The sequence below is a fragment of the Camelina sativa genome, chromosome 3, assembly GCF_000633955.1.
Source record: "Camelina sativa cultivar DH55 chromosome 3, Cs, whole genome shotgun sequence".
Classification (NCBI taxonomy): domain Eukaryota; kingdom Viridiplantae; phylum Streptophyta; class Magnoliopsida; order Brassicales; family Brassicaceae; genus Camelina; species Camelina sativa.
This window is the reverse complement of record NC_025687.1, coordinates 9,090,090-9,109,059: the sequence shown is the minus strand read 5'-3', so window position 1 is coordinate 9,109,059 and position 18,970 is coordinate 9,090,090. Positions and strand designations below refer to the sequence as shown.

General features: G+C 36.3%; 6 protein-coding genes and 1 non-coding gene across 7 annotated transcripts; 2 read left to right on the top strand and 5 right to left on the bottom strand.

The window, feature by feature from the left end:
• LOC104776121 (probable 3-beta-hydroxysteroid-Delta(8),Delta(7)-isomerase) lies at positions 22 to 1,310 on the bottom strand. The gene is given in 5 exon segments (XM_010500132.2): positions 22 to 477; positions 569 to 677; positions 756 to 896; positions 1,059 to 1,157; positions 1,160 to 1,310. Coding segments are annotated over 5 exon segments (663 nt in total). The 5' UTR covers positions 1,200 to 1,310; the 3' UTR covers positions 22 to 203.
• Positions 1,422 to 1,503, top strand: TRNAL-CAA. The gene has a single exon. It is a non-coding gene; the product is annotated as a tRNA-Leu (tRNA).
• On the bottom strand, positions 1,687 to 3,632 carry LOC104776120 (thaumatin-like protein 1). The gene is made up of 3 exons (XM_010500130.2): positions 3,270 to 3,632; positions 2,476 to 3,184; positions 1,687 to 2,176 (listed from the first exon to the last, which is right to left on the bottom strand). Exons 1-3 carry the CDS (start codon positions 3,316 to 3,318, stop codon positions 1,972 to 1,974), a joined length of 963 nt encoding a protein of 320 aa, XP_010498432.1. The 5' UTR covers positions 3,319 to 3,632; the 3' UTR covers positions 1,687 to 1,971.
• Positions 4,149 to 4,676, bottom strand: LOC104776119 (ferredoxin--NADP reductase, leaf isozyme 2, chloroplastic-like). The gene is made up of 3 exons (XM_010500129.2): positions 4,624 to 4,676; positions 4,294 to 4,528; positions 4,149 to 4,218 (listed from the first exon to the last, which is right to left on the bottom strand). Exons 2-3 carry the CDS (start codon positions 4,514 to 4,516, stop codon positions 4,151 to 4,153), a joined length of 291 nt encoding a protein of 96 aa, XP_010498431.1. The 5' UTR covers positions 4,517 to 4,528; positions 4,624 to 4,676; the 3' UTR covers positions 4,149 to 4,150.
• Positions 6,757 to 9,166, bottom strand: LOC104776118 (ferredoxin--NADP reductase, leaf isozyme 2, chloroplastic). Its single transcript, XM_010500128.1, has 9 exons — positions 8,914 to 9,166; positions 8,349 to 8,610; positions 8,115 to 8,248; positions 7,955 to 8,033; positions 7,768 to 7,859; positions 7,569 to 7,646; positions 7,421 to 7,483; positions 7,091 to 7,325; positions 6,757 to 6,989 (listed from the first exon to the last, which is right to left on the bottom strand). Exons 1-9 carry the CDS (start codon positions 9,019 to 9,021, stop codon positions 6,922 to 6,924), a joined length of 1,119 nt encoding a protein of 372 aa, XP_010498430.1. The 5' UTR covers positions 9,022 to 9,166; the 3' UTR covers positions 6,757 to 6,921.
• LOC104776116 (tubulin beta-5 chain) lies at positions 13,811 to 17,027 on the top strand. Its single transcript, XM_010500127.2, has 3 exons — positions 13,811 to 14,328; positions 15,319 to 15,588; positions 16,169 to 17,027. The coding sequence occupies exons 1-3, from the start codon at positions 13,932 to 13,934 to the stop codon at positions 16,849 to 16,851; spliced, it is 1,350 nt and encodes a 449-aa protein (XP_010498429.1). The 5' UTR covers positions 13,811 to 13,931; the 3' UTR covers positions 16,852 to 17,027.
• Positions 17,361 to 18,925, bottom strand: LOC104776115 (uncharacterized protein DDB_G0283697). Its single transcript, XM_010500126.1, has 4 exons — positions 18,519 to 18,925; positions 18,307 to 18,402; positions 18,132 to 18,202; positions 17,361 to 17,789 (listed from the first exon to the last, which is right to left on the bottom strand). The coding sequence occupies exons 1-4, from the start codon at positions 18,789 to 18,791 to the stop codon at positions 17,477 to 17,479; spliced, it is 753 nt and encodes a 250-aa protein (XP_010498428.1). The 5' UTR covers positions 18,792 to 18,925; the 3' UTR covers positions 17,361 to 17,476.

Here is an 18,970-nt window from a genome sequence, read left to right as displayed (position 1 = left end):
TGCAAATATCAAATGAAAAAATGGATAAATTATACCCCCTTGTTCATTGCTGTAAAGATATAACATAGCCAAAGTTTTTAAAATGGATAAATCATCCGCAAATGAAGATTCATGTTCATTGCTATAAAAATAACCTGAAGAGATAAAGAGATCATCACTAGGTCGAAATGTTGGAAAAATAAGAAGAGTCTTTGATCTTTGCTTCAACGGTTCTTCTTCTTTGTCTTTGTCTCGACGATGTTGTCGGCAACAGCTGCACAAATCTTTTTCCAGCAACGGAAAGAAATGAGCAACGGTATCAAGATCCACCATCCGTTAGCCCCAATGTAGTATGAGTAATAGTAGAATGAGTTCGTAGCAAAGTTGTCTCCTTCCAAGATAGCCGTAATGAAGTAGACCAAACATCCATAGAGCTGGCCAAGCGAAATCGCAAGCTGAAGCACGTAGCTATACGACTTCTCCTTAGCAATGGCATATCTGATTCTCATCACAACAACAACAACATTCAACTACTCACTCAAAACCAAATTGCAAAGCTACTACTTCATTTGAAATGAAGAAAACTTACATAGCTAAGAGACAAGCAGGGCCAACGATAACAGCAGTGATCCCTTCAATAGATACAATTGCAGAATCCCTTCCTGCGTATCTCGAATCACCTTTGCTGTATTCTTTCCCTATGAAAGAAAGAAACAAACTTTTAGCTAATTGGAGAAACAAAGAACAAACAACACTAAGAAAAAGAGGGAACTTACAGACTTCAGCGAGATAACAAGAAGTGTTGTCCTTGAAAAACTCAGGGGTGAAAACGAAATAGCCTTCGAGGATAATGTGAGTGAGACCAGTGAATGCCCACCAACACATTAGCAATTTCTCAACTTTAGCTTTCTTCCTCCCTGAAACCAAACCAAACCAAACCAACCAACCCCATCAGCAAAAATTCTCTCTAATTGAACTGAGTCAAACTAAAGATCAATTCTTTTAATCTGTTCAAATTCAACTTAAAAACGATGATCTGATTTTGACAGAGATTGAGGTGGAGCGGGAATTGGATTTACCTAAGAGAAGCCAGACGAGAGAGACGACAAGGAGGGAAGCACCGAGGTAGACAGCGAGGATGAAAGACATGGACATTGAGATTGGTACGTATCCCGGCAATTTAGATCTCTCGGAACGTAAGGATGTGCCGCTTCCTCCATTGTTTTTTTTTTTTTTTTAGTTCTCCTCAACTCTTTGTGTGTTTCTTTCTTGTAGAGATTTTAGTCCGTTTGTGGAGCTACTAGATCTGATCGATGTGCTACTTTACTAATCTCCACGATCCGAGTAATTCACTCGTCCTTTGGTAATAATTGGTCAAAATGGGTTGAGCACAGTATTGACTCACATTTATTAATTGTTATGTGATCGCAAAAGTCAAACATGTCAGGATGGCCGAGTGGTCTAAGGCGCCGCACTCAAGTTGCGGTCCTCTCGAGGGCGTGGGTTCAAATCCCACTTCTGACAATATTTTTTTTTCCTTTCCAATTATAATTCAATTATGTCGAAAACGGACTTTTCGAAATGTAAATTAAGGTAGGATTGTTGGCCCCATATTCGAAATTAATGTAAACTAAGGTAGGATTGTTGGCCCATATTCGAAATTATGGAAACTAAGGTAGGATTGTTGGCCCATATTCGAAATTAATGTAAATTAAGGTAGGATTGTTGGCCCAGCTTTCATATATTTTCAATCACCAGAGTAACTAGTATTTTTCTACCCGTCATCTAATCATACATGCATATTCGAATTAAATACATGAAATATCTTCTAGGCTTATATACAAGTTATAAGTCTATACCATATCTCAATCTAGAGTGAACAACTCAATCCAAACGTCACATGGGCAGGACGATAAAAAGGCCTTCTAAGGCCCATATACGTTCTTGTTTCTTCGCATACGTCGGCAGACACTAAAAAGAGATAGAGTCTAGTCAGAAGAACCACCACATACGGCAAAAAGCAAGCGCAGCGACTGCGATCACACGTGATAAGCCGTAACACGTAGATGGTGAACCACTACTTTCATCCAGAGCACCTTCATAGACCATCTGCGACGACGTCGTTCTGGCGGAACTTGAACTTGTCGTCTTCGTCATTGTCTCTGTGCTATGTTCCTCTTCCTCCGCTGATTTTAGGCTGCAAAATAAAATAATGAGTTATTAATAATGTTCCTACTCGTCTCTTACATCGGAGCGTGACAAACAAATATCTATCAAACAAAATGACTAACTCTCTTTGAAAAGAAACAAAACTTGTATAGCAAAATTAATGATTTATAAAGTGACTTCGATTATACAACAAGCAAAAAAATTCTAATAATCATCATTAGTGTAAAGTTAGTCAGCTACTATGATTATAAAGTAATTATTTCTAACCACCTTTTATTACACGAATTGAAGGGGTGAAGTGAAAGTAAATAGACCAAGAATTGAAACCTGGTGTTGGGAGAAGGACAGAAAGTGATGACGTAGTTGGGCGATTTGGCGCACGTAAATGTACTAGACTTATCGTCATACGCGTAGCTATATGCGCGTGGGCACGCGCTCTTGAAGACCCTCGAGTACGAAGACGGCTTACACGTATCAGGCGACCCAAACGCGCCGCTGCAACAATACTGCGGCTCCCGAAACGCTTCGCACGCGCTTTTACAAGCCATCGCTATTGTCCCCTTATCGCCTCCTCCGACGCTATTGACCCTTAGCTCCAACGGACACGAGCCGTTTAAATCGACGACGCAGCCTGTAGTGCTGCAGTTCTGGCCGGAGCCGCCTTGAGGAACCACCAGCATCTGGACATTGTAGCCATCGACGAGGCTCACGTCGTAGAAATCGAGCCCTCCAGAGCCGTCGAGAGTGAATTCAGCTAGAGTCGCCGGTGGAGCAGCTCCAGTCCCGGCGCATTCGACCTTTCCGGAACCGCAATCTCCGGTGGCGCATGTGAATCTTCCATCGGAACCGGTTGAGCAGAGTGTCCTTCCCCAGAAACGACCTCCCCATGAAGACGGCGCGTCGATTGTACGCGTCTCGCCTTGTTGAAGAACGAAGCCAGTGGTCGGCAACGGAGGAACTCCGGCGTTAGATAGAATTCCCGGCCAAACTGTGTAGTCGCATTTGTTCGCTATTGTGAAGCTCCTCGACATAGCTCCTGAGATAACAATAAAACTAAGAAACTTTTAAAAATGATTTCAGAGTCGTTGAGATTTACAGGTAAATCAGAAAAAGATTCTTACCAGAGAAGAACAAGTTCGATAACATGAAGAAGAAGAAGATCAATGCCATTGTTGTATTGAAGGAATAATGTGAACGCTCTGTTTCTTCTTCTTGATAGAGCGAAACAGAGATGGTGAAAAACAGAGGAGAGTGATTTAAAGAGTTTTAATTCTGCTGGCGATCTTTTTTAATGAGCTACAATCAAGTGTTGCTGTGTGTTGGTATGTTACGGTATGTCTGACCACGTGGTTGATTTAGCCGTTGTGATCAAACGGTTACTGACAAATGAGCCTCTGACAAAAAGAAAAAAAAAAGTGAGAAGAAACATTAGCTTACATACTAGATTGCTCTTTTTCTGGTCGGCTCTACCTAGAAATATCTCAACCATGTCTTGATATATATATAACTCATATGATATTTTATGGCTTGAAAGGTAACGTTATGAAGTTAAACACCTAAACGCAAATGAATTAGTCTAACCCAAAATCAACTAAACTACTCAAGTGTTCAAGTTTCCTAAGAAACCATTACTTGTTTAAATAGAAACATGAATTTATTATATAGTAGAGTTTCATTTAATATTGTTTATTGATAGGATTGGATAGTACTCATCTCATTGTCAGAGGATTGGTTAGCTACCTCACAATCTACATATTGCTGTCAACTCTGTAACCATTTTTTGTTTCCTTTGTTGACATTTTTTTTGGATGGTTATCTCTATCAGTGTATCATTTTAACTTAGAGCCAAAAAATGGTAGCAAACGAATGATAAAAGATTAAATAACTCCCTTTTTAGCAAAATATAACTAAAACAAACTTTGCTTTAAATTACAGCAATTGGGAAGCGAAAATAACAGTTTTGTTCCACTATACTTGCTACCGAATGTCAAAGTCTCTAGGATCAGTAGACTTCAACGTTCCATTGCTCTGCCTTCTTCAACTGCTTCTTGTAATCAAACCAGTCAATACCTAAACCATCACAAAAAAAAAAAAAAAACATGTATTCACCTTGATTGTAGTGGAATATTTTTCTGCTCTTCTTACCGTCATTTGCAGCCAATGAGACCATAATGTCATCAATTCCTTTCTCCATTCCCTTAAGTCCACACATGTAGACAAAAGTGTTGTCTTTCTTCAACAACTCCCATAATTCAGCTGCGTACTGCGCCATCCGAGTCTGGATATACATTTTCTCTCCTTTGTCGTTCGCCTGTTCTCTGCTTATTGCATAATCCACCCTGAAGTTCTCGGGGTCCTTTGCTTTCATCTTATCAAACTCCTGATGTTTAAACACATTACAATCAAAACAGGATTTTTTGTTATTTTGAATCGGAAGGATTTTGAAAACTAGTAGAAGAGTTTATGTATGTATGCCTCTTGGTAGAGCAATGAGCTAGTGGTTGGTACACCCAAGAAAAGCCCAAGCTAAGCCATTGAACTGCATGATGAGGATTACAAGGCATTAAATTTTGATATGTTTAGTTGTTATCAAAAAAGCTTATTGACCAAAGCAATCATTAAAATTTTGATACGTTTAGTTGTGTTATCAATTGCTATGAGAACGTTTCAAAACGGGGTAACGATTTTTTTCAATTATAGTTATTGTGTGATCATTAATGTGCTGATTTTTCAAAAAAAATTTCATTCAATAATTTTATTTAATAGAATAGAACTAAACTGAAATCTGAATTAAACCAAATTATCCGAAACGTTCAGGCGTCTCAACTTCCTTACCAACTAGTCCAAATTATTGACTAAACTAAATGTTCTACTCTAATAAAACTCTCAGTGATCGAATTCTTAACACCAAACACATCTCTTTAAACCAGATTATCCGAAATTCAAAAATTAAACCAGATTATCCAAAATTAAACCAAATCATCCGAAACGTTCAGGAGACTTAACTTCCTTACCAACTAGTCCAAATTATTAAGTAAACCAAATGTTCAACTCTAATAAAACTCTTGAGTGATCCAATTCTGAACACCAAACACATCTATTTAAGAAGGCAAATTAGATGATCACTCCAATAACACCGCTAAGACGAAGTAGCCATGGATGGAGGAAAAGATGAGGTGACTAAATGTGGGAATCATATGTTATTTCTATCAATGGCCTTGTTCGTTTATTCATTTGGATGGACCATCTGAATGAATCATTCAGGTGTTGTTCGTTTTTGTAAAAAAAAGAGCATCATCATCTGAATGGGTTTTAAAATTTTAGGCAAAAATTTGAAACTCATTTGGATGATTCTAGTTGGACCATTTGGATGAAAATGGTTCATCAAAAAATTACAGGAGAATTATTGATTGACCATCCAAATGAACTATTTTTTTTATCTTGTTTGTTGGGCCATTTGCCATTGAAATGAATCATTTAGATGTATCATTTAAATAGATCATTTAGATGGAAATGGTAAATGATGAAACGAACATGGCCTAAATGTGGGAAAATATTCGAGCTTGATCTCCTCGATTGTCCCATTTGTAGTCAGGCACTAACATCCCTGATGCCTATCTTTCAGGTCTTTTTTCTTACTTCACCCCACAGTTCTTTCTCTCTTCTGGTTTTGATTCAGTGTTTTGAAAAACGTTTGATGTTGGTTAAAAAAGTTGCATATGTGTTGAGAGACTTTGTAGGCCTTTAAAAGATGTTAATTTCATTAGTCACTGAAATGTGGGTTACTAGTGTATATAGATAGATGACTGTTCCTGCCCACATAACATATGAATTTTTTTTACCAGTTTTAGATTTGTATTTTGGTGTTATAGTTTCATTTGACTTGTGATTTTTTTTTTTGCTTTTGCTTTCTCAGTGTGAGAATGGACATATAGCTTGTTCGTCTTGCTGTACTAAAGTGAAGAACAAATGCCCTGCTTGCACTTTGCCGATTGGTAACTGTCGATCTGTGTTAATGGAGAGAATTTTTAAAGCAATCATTATGCCATGCCCAAACGCCAAACATGGTTGTACTGAGAAGTTCTCTTATGGGAAAGAATTAGTCCATGTGAAGACATGCAGGTTCACTCTGGGATGAAAGAGGAATCTCTCAATAAGATGAAGACTAAGAGAGTAAGAGGAGTGATTTATCTTATCATATCCATTGTTTTGTTATTTTTATCAATGGCCTACGTACCTATGTATTTCTCATCTTTTGTTATTAGCTACTTTTATCCACTATGCACTCTAAATAAACTCTACTCTTATGTTTTTCCTTTTATGTAATCTCGGATTTAGATTCCTCTGCATAAATTATGGATTTTTCTTATAATTTTACTTGGTAGATTACGGGTTAATTTGTCTGTTCTCTAGTGATTGATTGTTTAATTTGACGGCTAATTCTCCATGATTAAGATGTCCAAATTTTAAGAACAATTACTTTTGCAAGATTTCATCATATTGCTATCTTTCTTGATACACTGTTAACTAATGGTGATTTAGTGACTAGCTTTACACAGTGGCTCCTAACTCCTATGTTTTCAGTTGTCGTTAGTAATTTGGGTCACATGACAGAACACCTGGAGTCTCGAGTCTTACGAGGATAAAGTGATTTCGTCTCTTTCAGGGTGCTCGATAACTTAAAAAACTTTGCTTTAAATTACAGCAATTGGGAAGCGAAAATAACAGTTTTGTTCCACTATACTTGCTACCGAATGTCAAAGTATCTTTTGATCAGTAGACTTCAACGTTCCATTGCTCTGCCTTCTTCAACTGCTTCTTGTAATCAAACCAGTCAATACCTAAACCATCACAAAAAAAAAAAAACATGTATTCATTAGAGTTTACCTTCATTGTAGTGGATGTTTCAAGAATTAGAGTACTATTTTTCTGCTCTTCTTACCGTCATTTGCAGCCAATGAGACCATAATGTCATCAATTCCTTTCTCCATTCCCTTAAGTCCACACATGTAGACAAAAGTGTTGTCTTTCTTCAACAACTCCCATAATTCAGCTGCGTACTGCGCCATCCGAGTCTGGATATACATTTTCTCTCCTTTGTCGTTCACCTGTTCTCTGCTTATCGCATAATCCACCCTGAAGTTCTCGGGGGCCTTTGCTTTCATCTTATCAAACTCCTGATGTTCAAACACATGACAATCAAAACAGGATTTTTTGTTATGTTGAATTGGAAGGATTTTGAAAACTAGAAGAAGAGTTTATGTATGTATGCCTCTTGGTAGAGCAATGAGCTAGTGGTTGGTACACCCAAGAAAAGCCAAGCTAAGCCATTGAACTGCATAATGAGGATTACAAGGTATTAGATTTTGATATGTTTGTTTGTTATCAAAAAAGCTTATTGACCAAAGCAAACGTTTCACCTTGTAGTCATCATGTTTCTCAAAGAACATCTTCCATAAGAAAGACCGGAAAGGAGCAATACCGGTCCCTGTAGCAAGCTGTGGCGTTCATCAAGAAGAAGGATAATATTAGTGTTTAATGCTGTTTCCAAGAAACTGAACCTATATGGAAGTTATATCATAAGAAAGTCAAGATAAAATTGAGGTTTAGGGGACAGACCATAATCACAGTAGCGTTTGGATCCTTTGGCATAAGCATTTCTTTGCCTACAGGACCAGTGAGCTTCACTGGATTTCCGGGTTCCAAGTCACCTTAACAACAAGGAAAAGCAAACATGAAAGTTGAATTATAGGTGAAAGAAGTTAAACTTTTTACAAAAAAACACGCCTTATTCGTTGGTACTTACACAAGAAATTTGAGCAAACTCCTTTAACAGTCTCTCCTTGGTCATTAGTATAGACAAGTCTTTTAACACACAAAGAAACCTGCAAAAACTTGTTCATTCACTTAACCAGACTAAACAAACCGTATTCTTTCTCAAAACTGTAAAACAAATGGTCGCTTACGGTTTCAGAATTGCCAAGATCTCCAAGAGCGCTGCTGGCAATCGAGTAAAGTCTGATCTTGTGAGGCTTTCCATTCTTGTCAATTCCATCTGGAATCACACCAACAGATTGCCCTTCTCTGTACGGGATCTCTCCTATCAAATACAAACATAAATGCTACTTTAATTACCATCAACAAGGGAATCATACACAGCACTATATAGTTTTATGGGATCAAGTAATGAAATCCCCTACCTTGATGGCTGAAAACCATGTGCCAGGTCTCTCCTGGAGCATCATCTGCTGTGATTTTGGTGTTGACGAGGCATTTTCCGGTGTATGGCTCCTTTGGTCTGTACTTGTTAACAATCACACCTTCCTCGTTCTTCTTAGACACTTTCTCTACCTTCTTGGCAGGAGTAGGAGTAGGAGTATCTGTCTCTGTTGTGATTTGAGCTCTTATGGAAAACACTCTTTTACTTGTCACTACATGGTTGCTTTTGTAGTAAAGAGCACCCTTCAAAAAAAAAAAAAAAAACAACAGAGAGACCTAATCATGATCTCATCAAATACTAGATGAACTGAAACCCACTACATTATAAGTGAAACCCCAGAAGCTGCTTATCCAAAGTTCCAAACTTTATTAAACAGAGACCTAACCTAGTAATCAAAGTTGGCATATTTAAGAAATCATCAGTCGATTTTAGAAAATGTTCTCTGTATATCCAAGTTCAAAAATTGATTAAGACCCAGACCCAGATGACTATGAGTATAAGCAAAGCTCTAAAAAGCAGAGTATCTGATAGATATAAAAGAGTACCTTACTAAACCTGATCCTTTCAGGAGCAATGGCACAACTTGTAGCAGGAAGAGAAGAAGAGTTTGAAGATGTGAAGGAAACAGCAGCATTCATGGTAGTCATCGCCATTGCCGAGCAAATGAAATCAAAATGGGAGAAAAATCCAGAGGAATATAAAAAGGAATCAGACGGAGAAAGATAAGAGAAGGATTGGAAGACATTTGTGTTTGGGTGGATGAGGTTTGAAGAAGAGAGTATCTCATTGATCAAAGTTGTGGTTACGGTTATTTGACTAAGAAGCTATATATATATCTCTTTGTGTGTGTCATAAATATGAAAATAATAATCTCAAGTATGATATTAATTTTTTTTAAGACATGTACATAAAATCAGAACAAAAATAAAGAAAATTAGATAAAATCAGAAATTTTATTGAACACCAAGATAACAAATTCCATAATTATAATGCTTTTTCATTGCTTTGCACTCTTTCATTTTAAGAACTATTTATTGGTAAATTATCTTTATACTATTGCTTGAACAATGTTGAAAGCACCTTTACCACTATTCATGTGTTTTATTTACATCAAATGATATTGGAGAAAAAACATCTATATTGATATAATATTTCTATATGTCATAATCTCATAAGTAGTAATTTTATCTCATCCCAAACTAACTATAAATGAATTTAAATAAAACATAAATCAATATATACAAAAAAGTTCATCAAGTAATTGAAAATTCATTTCTATAATATCATATTTTTCAAGATTTTTGTATGTTCATTTATAATTACATATTTACATGCGCTAAAATTTACGAAGTAAAACATAAGTAAAAAATAAGAAAAAATTAAGCAAAAGTTAAGGAAAAAATAAGTAAAACGTAACTATACTAATATTTCCATCAAGTAATTAAAAATTCTTTCTTATAAGTTCATTAAAAAAATTTGTTGATGCTTACGAATCAAAACATTATATTACAATGATAGTTACAATTTTTATCGAGAGAAATTGATATTATATTGTTATTTTGAACTTTAATATTCATTTTTAGTTATGTTAATATTATTTTTAAATGGTTTAAGTATGTGGAGGATTCTGCTTTGGTGGGAGCGGTTAATAGGCCTAAGGCATGACCATCTTTTAGTTTTCATTCTTCTCGGTTGCTATCAGCTCTGAATGGAATCGTGGAATGGAATTTTGTTTTGGAAGCTGGGATTTCGAATAGAGGAGCTTTTCTCATTGCTCGGACCGTTTCTGGAGATGGTCGAATTCAATCCTTTGTGGCTGTTGGGTTTCCTTTCTGGCTAACGGGATTTTTCACAGAGAGAGTGGGATCCTCTTCTTGAAGTTTCTTTGTGGTTCTGTGTACTCTTAATGGAGTCATTCTTTTGTAAAGGTTGGGGTGAATCCGTAAGTGCCTTAGATTAGGGTGTTATCTTACAAGGTCATGCTCCAAAAGTGAATTACATTGTCAACGGCCGCGAGTATCATTTGGCTTACTATCTCACCGATGGTATTTATCCGAAATTGACTACTTTTATTCAATCTATCCAGTCTCCACAATATCCAAAGGCATCCTTGTTTGCTACATGTCAAGAAGCCGTTCGTAAAGATGTCGAGCGTGCTTTTGGAGTCTTGCAAGCTCGCTTCGCCATAGTCAAAAACCCGGCTCTTGTCCATGATAAGGAAACAATTGGAAAGATAATGAGAGCGTGTATCATACTTCACAACATGATAGTAGAAGACGAATGAGATGGGTATACGCATTTTGATTCAACAGAATTCGCACAAGTAGAAGCACACGGAACTTCACATGTGGACTCTACAGTTTCAACTGATATATCTTCAAATGTCACCAATATGATGACCATGCTCAACAAGCGGAAAGAAATTCGTAATCAACAAAAACATCAACAATTGAAAGATGATTTGGTTGAAAATATCTGACAAAAGTTTGGGACACGTCAAGATTACAACTAAACTTTTTCCCGATTTGTAATTTCTACTTTTATTTTAATATGCTTTTGTGTTTTGTATGTTTAAAAGTTTATGAAATGCAATAATAAAATCTTTATTGTTCAAACATTTAAACATATATTTTTTTTTCTCAAAACTAAGAACCTCACTTTTAAGAGTTACCATTAAATGAGTAAAATTTAAATAAACAAACATAAGGTTCTTATATTATAAAAGTACAGTTTTAATACTAAAAAATTTAAGAACTCCTAAACTAACAACCTACCAATAAACATGGTCTTAGTTGGTTTAGTGACTTTTTAGTCCTTTTGGCCTTGTATAGGTGAAGACTTTCCTTAAGTCTAATTGTAACATCTAACCATCAATATAATATAAATACAGTTGACAAAAAAAATGGTTTAGTCTAAGGTTTGTTCGATTTATCCTCGACCTTTAGAGAAGACTAACTTAGGAGCACAATGTCACATTCGCCTAGTTAACAAAAAATATTGTGATCAAAATTTGTTGCGAACAACAATTCTTTAAGAGATTTAACTAGAACATTACGCTGCACATAACACTCTATCGTTTTCCAACAAACTAATATATATCATTGTTAGTTATTCGTGGAGATCAAGATGTGACACAAATGAAGCAAACATAGAGGATGAACAATTGGATGACTTCTATTGTTCTAAAGAATTAATATGTTGTGTGTTAACATAGAGCTTCTATGCCTTCAAGGTAGATATGAAGACAGACCAACGAAAATCATCCATATGCATGCGGGCGAGCGATAATCTTCTTCTAGTACAAAAAGAGCCAACATAGACTTATGTGTCACCCGACGGAATTCAAAGTTTATCGTCATCCAGTCACATTCTTTCGCTAAATAATATCATGCAAATGCAAAGCTCAAAAACATGAAAAATATCGATAATTATTTATTTAAAGACAAAAAAAAAATTATTTTGCCTATACAATTTCATACTTGATATAAAATTCAATTATAAAATTTTGGTATGCATAATTGTTTGAAATCTACAATAAATATACATATATATATATATATGTGTGTATATATGTATAATTTAATTTTCTGTGATTATCTTCAAGCATTCAGAAGACCAATGGTCTAATTAGAAAAACACGAGATAAGTTGCGAGTGGTGTATAAGGTTGTTCTCAACGAATATGATGATTATTGTCATATCAGTTACGGTGTTACATAGTTTTAAGTTTTAACTACATACAAGGTGTGGTGTTATAAGATTATTGCCTTTTAATCCAAATTATGCGATTTCATATCTTAACTGTTATCTTTGCAATTCATATTAAATATTTAGTTCAAATATATCGTCGTCGTAATCAATCTAACTGTATTATCGAGGAGGCATGTTAAAACAAGGTGGTACCGCAAATAAATATAACGAACCGGGCGCACACATGTAATGTGCATGCACGTGCAGCAGACCACGCGTTTGTCACGCAGATGATTGGGTCTAGGGTGTGTGCTGAAGCTACCGACTACCGAGCCTATTGTACAATGTAATGAGATTTTCATAATTTCTTTACACAAATCTTCTGAAGCCTTAATCAAAATCCAATTCCGTGAGACCTAATACTAACATTCAATTTAACCATCTTGATTATGATAATCAAGTTAGAAGTTCTGAGAAGAACAGTTTCTCACGATTGGTCAATTATTATACTTTTGTTGTTCTCCAAAGCTTAGGAGTTATAGGACATCTCCTTAAGGGTCATCAAAGGATGATTATCTACAATTAATAATAATATACCAAAACCAATTCGATGAGTGTGCTTTTTCCGATATTAAAATATTTAAAACTACCTAATTAACCTATCAAATCAAAGAAAACAACGGTTTAAAAACAAAAATAAAGAGATTTTTGGGTTTGAAGAAAGATTTCATCAGAGAGGAGTGATCGGTACATCAATCGGCCACAAAAGGCCTCAGACGACCGTCGTGAGAATTTTAGATCAAATCTCATCACTTGAATTTTTTACTTCTTCCCATCAAACTAAAACAAAAAAAAAAATCGTTTGCTTTTGCAAAATAAAAACACAAGATCAAAGGTGAATGCTGTGCAGGGAAAAAAAAAAAAAAAAAAAACGAGAGGAAAAAAAGTTTGATATCCCGGCGATGTTCTTTGTTGTAAATTAGGTTTGGCTTATTATATAGGGACGATGAAGCGAACTCTAGGGTTTTTTTTTTAAAATTAATACGTCGGCGTTTACTTAGTTATTGGGCTCAACTTTAAGCCCATTTCTTATTTAAATGGACACGAATTCTAAAATTGAAAAGCCTTACACAATTATTTTCTTTCACAACTTGTGTTTTTTTTTAGATATAAAAAATATAGAGTTTACTATATTAATCACAAAATTACAGTATTTCAATAAACACAATTTTTATGCATAACGTGTTCCCATTACGCTTATGTCCCTCAACAACTGGGGAAAAAACAAATATTACAAATTTTTGTTTTTGTATAAACATATTGGCAATATAGACAACAACATATTGGCAATATATGCACATGCATGCTCTAATAAGTTGCTCAATCCTTGCTAGTGGAAACACTGAATAAGAAATATCTCAAATTATGTCAACCTTTTCTTTTGGCAATGTTAAACATATAATAGTATTACCGATCCGATCCCATTTTTTTCTTTCTGAAAGTAAATATTTTTTGAATGAAAGATATATATGATTGTGAGTCATGGTTCGATTTTACAAAAGAGATTTCAATTATGGTTGGCCAAAAATTTGGCAAGAAGAATATGACCTTCTCTCTGTCAAACAACTTATTTAATAATGTATACTTGGACAGCAAATCTCAAGTAAATAAGAAAAAAAAATGTAAAAATATGACAATTATAAATGAAAGAGTTAGGTGGGATGAGAAACAGAGAATAAAAATCTCTAAGCGAGGGAAGTGAAGAACAAAGACAGTTATATATATTAGCTGTCACTCCCCATCTTACATATTCCTCACCATCTCTCTTGATCTTGTGACTTGTGAACCGCCCGCCCCACACACACACTAACACAATGAGAGAGATCCTTCACATTCAAGGTGGCCAATGTGGAAACCAGATTGGTTCCAAGTTCTGGGAAGTCATATGCGACGAGCACGGCATCGATGCCACCGGACGTTACAACGGAGACACTGCAGATCTCCAGCTTGAACGTATCAATGTCTATTACAACGAAGCCTCTGGTGGTAGATACGTTCCTCGTGCTGTTCTCATGGATCTTGAGCCTGGTACTATGGATAGTATCAGATCCGGACCGTTTGGTCAGATCTTTCGTCCTGATAACTTTGTCTTTGGCCAGTCTGGTGCTGGTAACAATTGGGCTAAAGGTCATTATACAGAAGGTGCTGAACTTATTGATTCTGTTCTTGATGTTGTTCGTAAAGAAGCTGAGAACTGCGACTGCCTTCAAGGTACTTTACATATCTTGTTTTGAATTTTACAGTTGGAAGTTCTCTACATCATGATCCGTATAGTAGTAACTACATCATTTGGATTTAATATAGTATTCATCTCTTCATGTCATATAGTATGATATCTACTTAGTATAGAAATGTAGTCACGAGTCGAGTTCAATAAATAGATCACGGATTAGTAAGAGTTACACACAACAATTAAATTCATTTTCCTTTGTTATTTTTTTATTCTTTTTGTTTTGTTACTTTGATGATCTCGTTAAATTTATCCCACATTATTGAATTGTGTGCATGTGGGTTCTTCTTCAATAATTCGATCTATCAAATCGTCTCGTTTAATGTATTTTGCAAGTGAGGACAGCAAAAATAATTGAACTGCAAGTGCAATGTTTATGTGGAGTGGGATGTTGTCACTTATTATTGGTAGGGCCAAGCTGTTTTGTATACTACTTACTATTCAAGATTTTTATTTTTTTAATGAAGTTTTATCATATAAAGCTGTGGAAAGATATGGTATTATATTATTCTGATGTCGTGATCACAACATTTTCAAGGCACCGTGATTGCAGGATAAAAAGATGCAATGGTCCTACTACAAATTGGTTTCTTGGAATTTTGTGGTTTCTTTTTAAGTTTTTATTTCACGTATGGTCAGTTCTTACGTGATGCGTTCATACAAAATACATTGATTATTTAACTTCAAATATAGCTATGAGTCTATGACTATTGACTAGTCACTAGTGCATCAAACATTGTTTTGGGGAGAGTGATGATATTTACTGTATTTTCTTTAGTGGATAGAAACGTTATGTCTTAGTTGATTTTAATTAGCAATTAGACTAGTGATTAGATAGATGGATGTTGTTTAATTTCCTCAGTCTATATATGAACACCTTTTTTTTTGTTTGGTTTAATTTTATGAACACTTTTGGTTCTGCATTTATCATGGAATCATTGTTTGAATCATGGGGCTGCAATATATTACAGGGTTTCAGGTGTGCCACTCGTTGGGAGGAGGGACTGGATCTGGGATGGGAACTCTATTGATATCAAAGATCCGAGAGGAGTATCCAGACAGAATGATGCTCACGTTCTCTGTTTTCCCATCTCCAAAAGTCTCTGACACAGTCGTTGAGCCTTACAATGCAACCCTCTCTGTCCACCAGCTTGTTGAGAACGCTGATGAATGCATGGTCCTCGACAATGAAGCTCTCTACGACATCTGCTTCCGTACCCTCAAACTCAGCACTCCTAGCTGTAAGTACCATTGAATCCTTCTTATCCCACTAACCCAAAATGTATTTAAAACTCAATCTTGATATTTTCAAAATGTATTTAAAACTCAATCTTGATATTTTCAAAATCTGTTTAAAACTAAATCTTCATATTTTGCATGATGANGGCTGCAATATATTACAGGGTTTCAGGTGTGCCACTCGTTGGGAGGAGGGACTGGATCTGGGATGGGAACTCTATTGATATCAAAGATCCGAGAGGAGTATCCAGACAGAATGATGCTCACGTTCTCTGTTTTCCCATCTCCAAAAGTCTCTGACACAGTCGTTGAGCCTTACAATGCAACCCTCTCTGTCCACCAGCTTGTTGAGAACGCTGATGAATGCATGGTCCTCGACAATGAAGCTCTCTACGACATCTGCTTCCGTACCCTCAAACTCAGCACTCCTAGCTGTAAGTACCATTGAATCCTTCTTATCCCACTAACCCAAAATGTATTTAAAACTCAATCTTGATATTTTCAAAATGTATTTAAAACTCAATCTTGATATTTTCAAAATCTGTTTAAAACTAAATCTTCATATTTTGCATGATGATGTAGTTGGAGACTTGAACCATTTGATCTCTGCAACAATGAGTGGTGTGACTTGCTCCTTAAGGTTCCCTGGACAGCTAAACTCTGACCTCAGGAAACTCGCTGTGAACCTAATCCCATTCCCACGTCTCCATTTCTTCATGGTAGGTTTCGCGCCGCTCACTTCACGTGGCTCGCAACAATACATCTCACTCACAGTCCCTGAGCTGACTCAACAAATGTGGGACTCCAAAAACATGATGTGTGCAGCTGATCCACGTCACGGACGCTACCTCACAGCCTCGGCTATATTCAGAGGACAGATGAGCACAAAAGAAGTGGATGAGCAAATCATAAACATACAGAACAAGAACTCTTCTTACTTCGTTGAGTGGATCCCAAACAACGTGAAATCCAGCGTCTGTGACATCCCACCAAAGGGACTCAAAATGGCGGCGACCTTTGTTGGTAACTCGACGTCGATCCAAGAAATGTTCAGGAGAGTGAGCGAGCAGTTCACGGCTATGTTCAGGCGTAAAGCGTTTCTGCATTGGTACACAGGAGAAGGTATGGACGAAATGGAGTTTACGGAAGCTGAAAGCAATATGAATGATTTGGTCGCCGAATACCAACAGTACCAAGACGCTACAGCTGATGAGGATGAAGAAGTATATGAGGATGAAGAAGTTGAAGGTGAGGAAGCTTATTAGACTTGATCCATCAGTGATCAAATCAAAACATCTATACTAAATGAAACGACTCTTTGATTATCTATCTTTTAAAATTTGATTGTAAGACACTCAAAAAATGGGAATTTATTTTAATGTGTTTTGTTTTGTTACTTGTTGTTGGCAAAATTGTTATAAAGAAAGTTTGAGTTTCCATATTTTTGGGTATCATATATTTTCTATTTTAGTTTATGATTTTTTTTTTAAAATTGAAGAATAGTTTTTATAAAAGTTTTGTTAATAAGACCTATTAGACCTTGCCATATCAGAGAGTCCTATCGAAGACTGAAGCTCCAAGGCAAAGTGCCTCAAAGATCAGTTCCACGGCTTTTCCACTAAGTCAGAATCATGGGGTTTACAAAAGAGCGACCATCATGCATGTTCTAAGCCAGGGGCTACCTCTTAGTTTTTTTCTATTTTGCTTAATAATCAGACAACACTCATATGATTCTAGAACGCAGGACAAGTGTGCATGTATCAAGTTAGTGCAATAAGATCAGAAACAATCTGCCAACTCTTCCATTACTCTTCAAGAATTCGTCCCCTTTAAGGAATCTACAAATTGAGTCACTAATAACCGATTACAAATTCAGTCTTATAACTCCAACTACTTGGCTCTAGGTTTTTTAGAGACTCTGCTAGCCACAAAATCATCATCTGAGTCGTCATCACTAACATCATCGGAGTTCTTCTTCCTCTTCTTCGTGGCTGGTTTCGAAACAGCAGTTCCCTTCTTTTTGTCTGACAATGCTTCAGAAGGTGATTTTTTTGCCTCCTTCTTCACGGGCACGGATTTGTTGTTGCTTCTCGGAGTAGAAGCTGCAGATTTTGTAGGAGAACTGAACTTTCCACCCTTTTGCAGTTTCTTCTCAAGAACTTTATTTGCTTTTTCAGCTGGAAGCAAACCAGACTCCATCAACCTGTGATCATAAACACAAAACGGTTTCAAATAATCAGAGCAAGCTAAAAGCAAATGATGAACAGACCCCCACACAATAACCATCCCAGATTTAACAATGCTTTGTGATGTTCAAGATTCATGTGAGCTTAAAACCGTGGCACTAAACACAAGGGACCATCAAAAATCAAACACAAGTAGGCATTATGTCCCAAAGGAATAAATCAACTTGGTGTAGGACTCAGCTTACACATGGAGTGATCAAAGACAAATGATCAGATACATTACCAAAACAATACATATGTGTAAACATTTTTTAAGTTGCAGAACAATGCAGGGAAGACAAAGTAATATAAGAGCTCACCAAATCTGAGCCATGTCGCTAGTGGGAATTTGCTTGTAAAGTGACTCGTAGAAAATCCGAAGTGGATCTCTCTGCAGAATTGCAAAAAAAAAAAAACAAGAGAAAAACTTCAAACGAATTGGCCAAGAAATCTAAAAGTCAAGAGAAAGAGAGAGAGAGCAGCCCAAAAAGCTACCTCTTCAGGTTGGTCTCTCTTCTGACCAGGCAAATCATATACTTTCCTTTCTCTCTTTTTCTTTGGTTCTTCTTCTTCCTCTGTTTTCTTCTTCTCCTAAAACCAGAGATAGATAGAGAGACTCATCATCAACACAATGCTAAATCAAATTTCTCACCATTCTCTTAATTTATATGCAAACAGAGAGAGAGAAAGATAAATAAGAATCGAACCTTTGAGACAGCAACAGAGGAATTCCTCTTAGAAACATGAATCTTCTCATCGTCTTCATCATCAATCTCCTCCTTCTTCTTCACTGGCGGCTTTGAACGAGATCCAGATGAAGATAACCTGATGGGTTTGTCATCATCATCGTCTTCCTTCTTCAATCTCTTCGAACCAGCATTGTTGTCGTTCGTGAGTTTCTTCTTCGCAAGAGAACTCAAGCTCTTATTGTCTTCCTCAGCCTCCTCTTTATTCATAGCTTTCGAATCCTCCGATGGCATCTTCTTCAATCAAACAAAAATTCGAAACCTTTACTGGAATTTTTTTGGGAGATTTGATTTGAGGAGAAGAAACCAACCGCTGTGTTCCTCCTCCGTCAATTGTGCCCTAATCCAAAAATAAAAGGATGCTTGGGACGGTGTCGTTTCATCTTCTATACCAAAATGCTAAATCTCACATT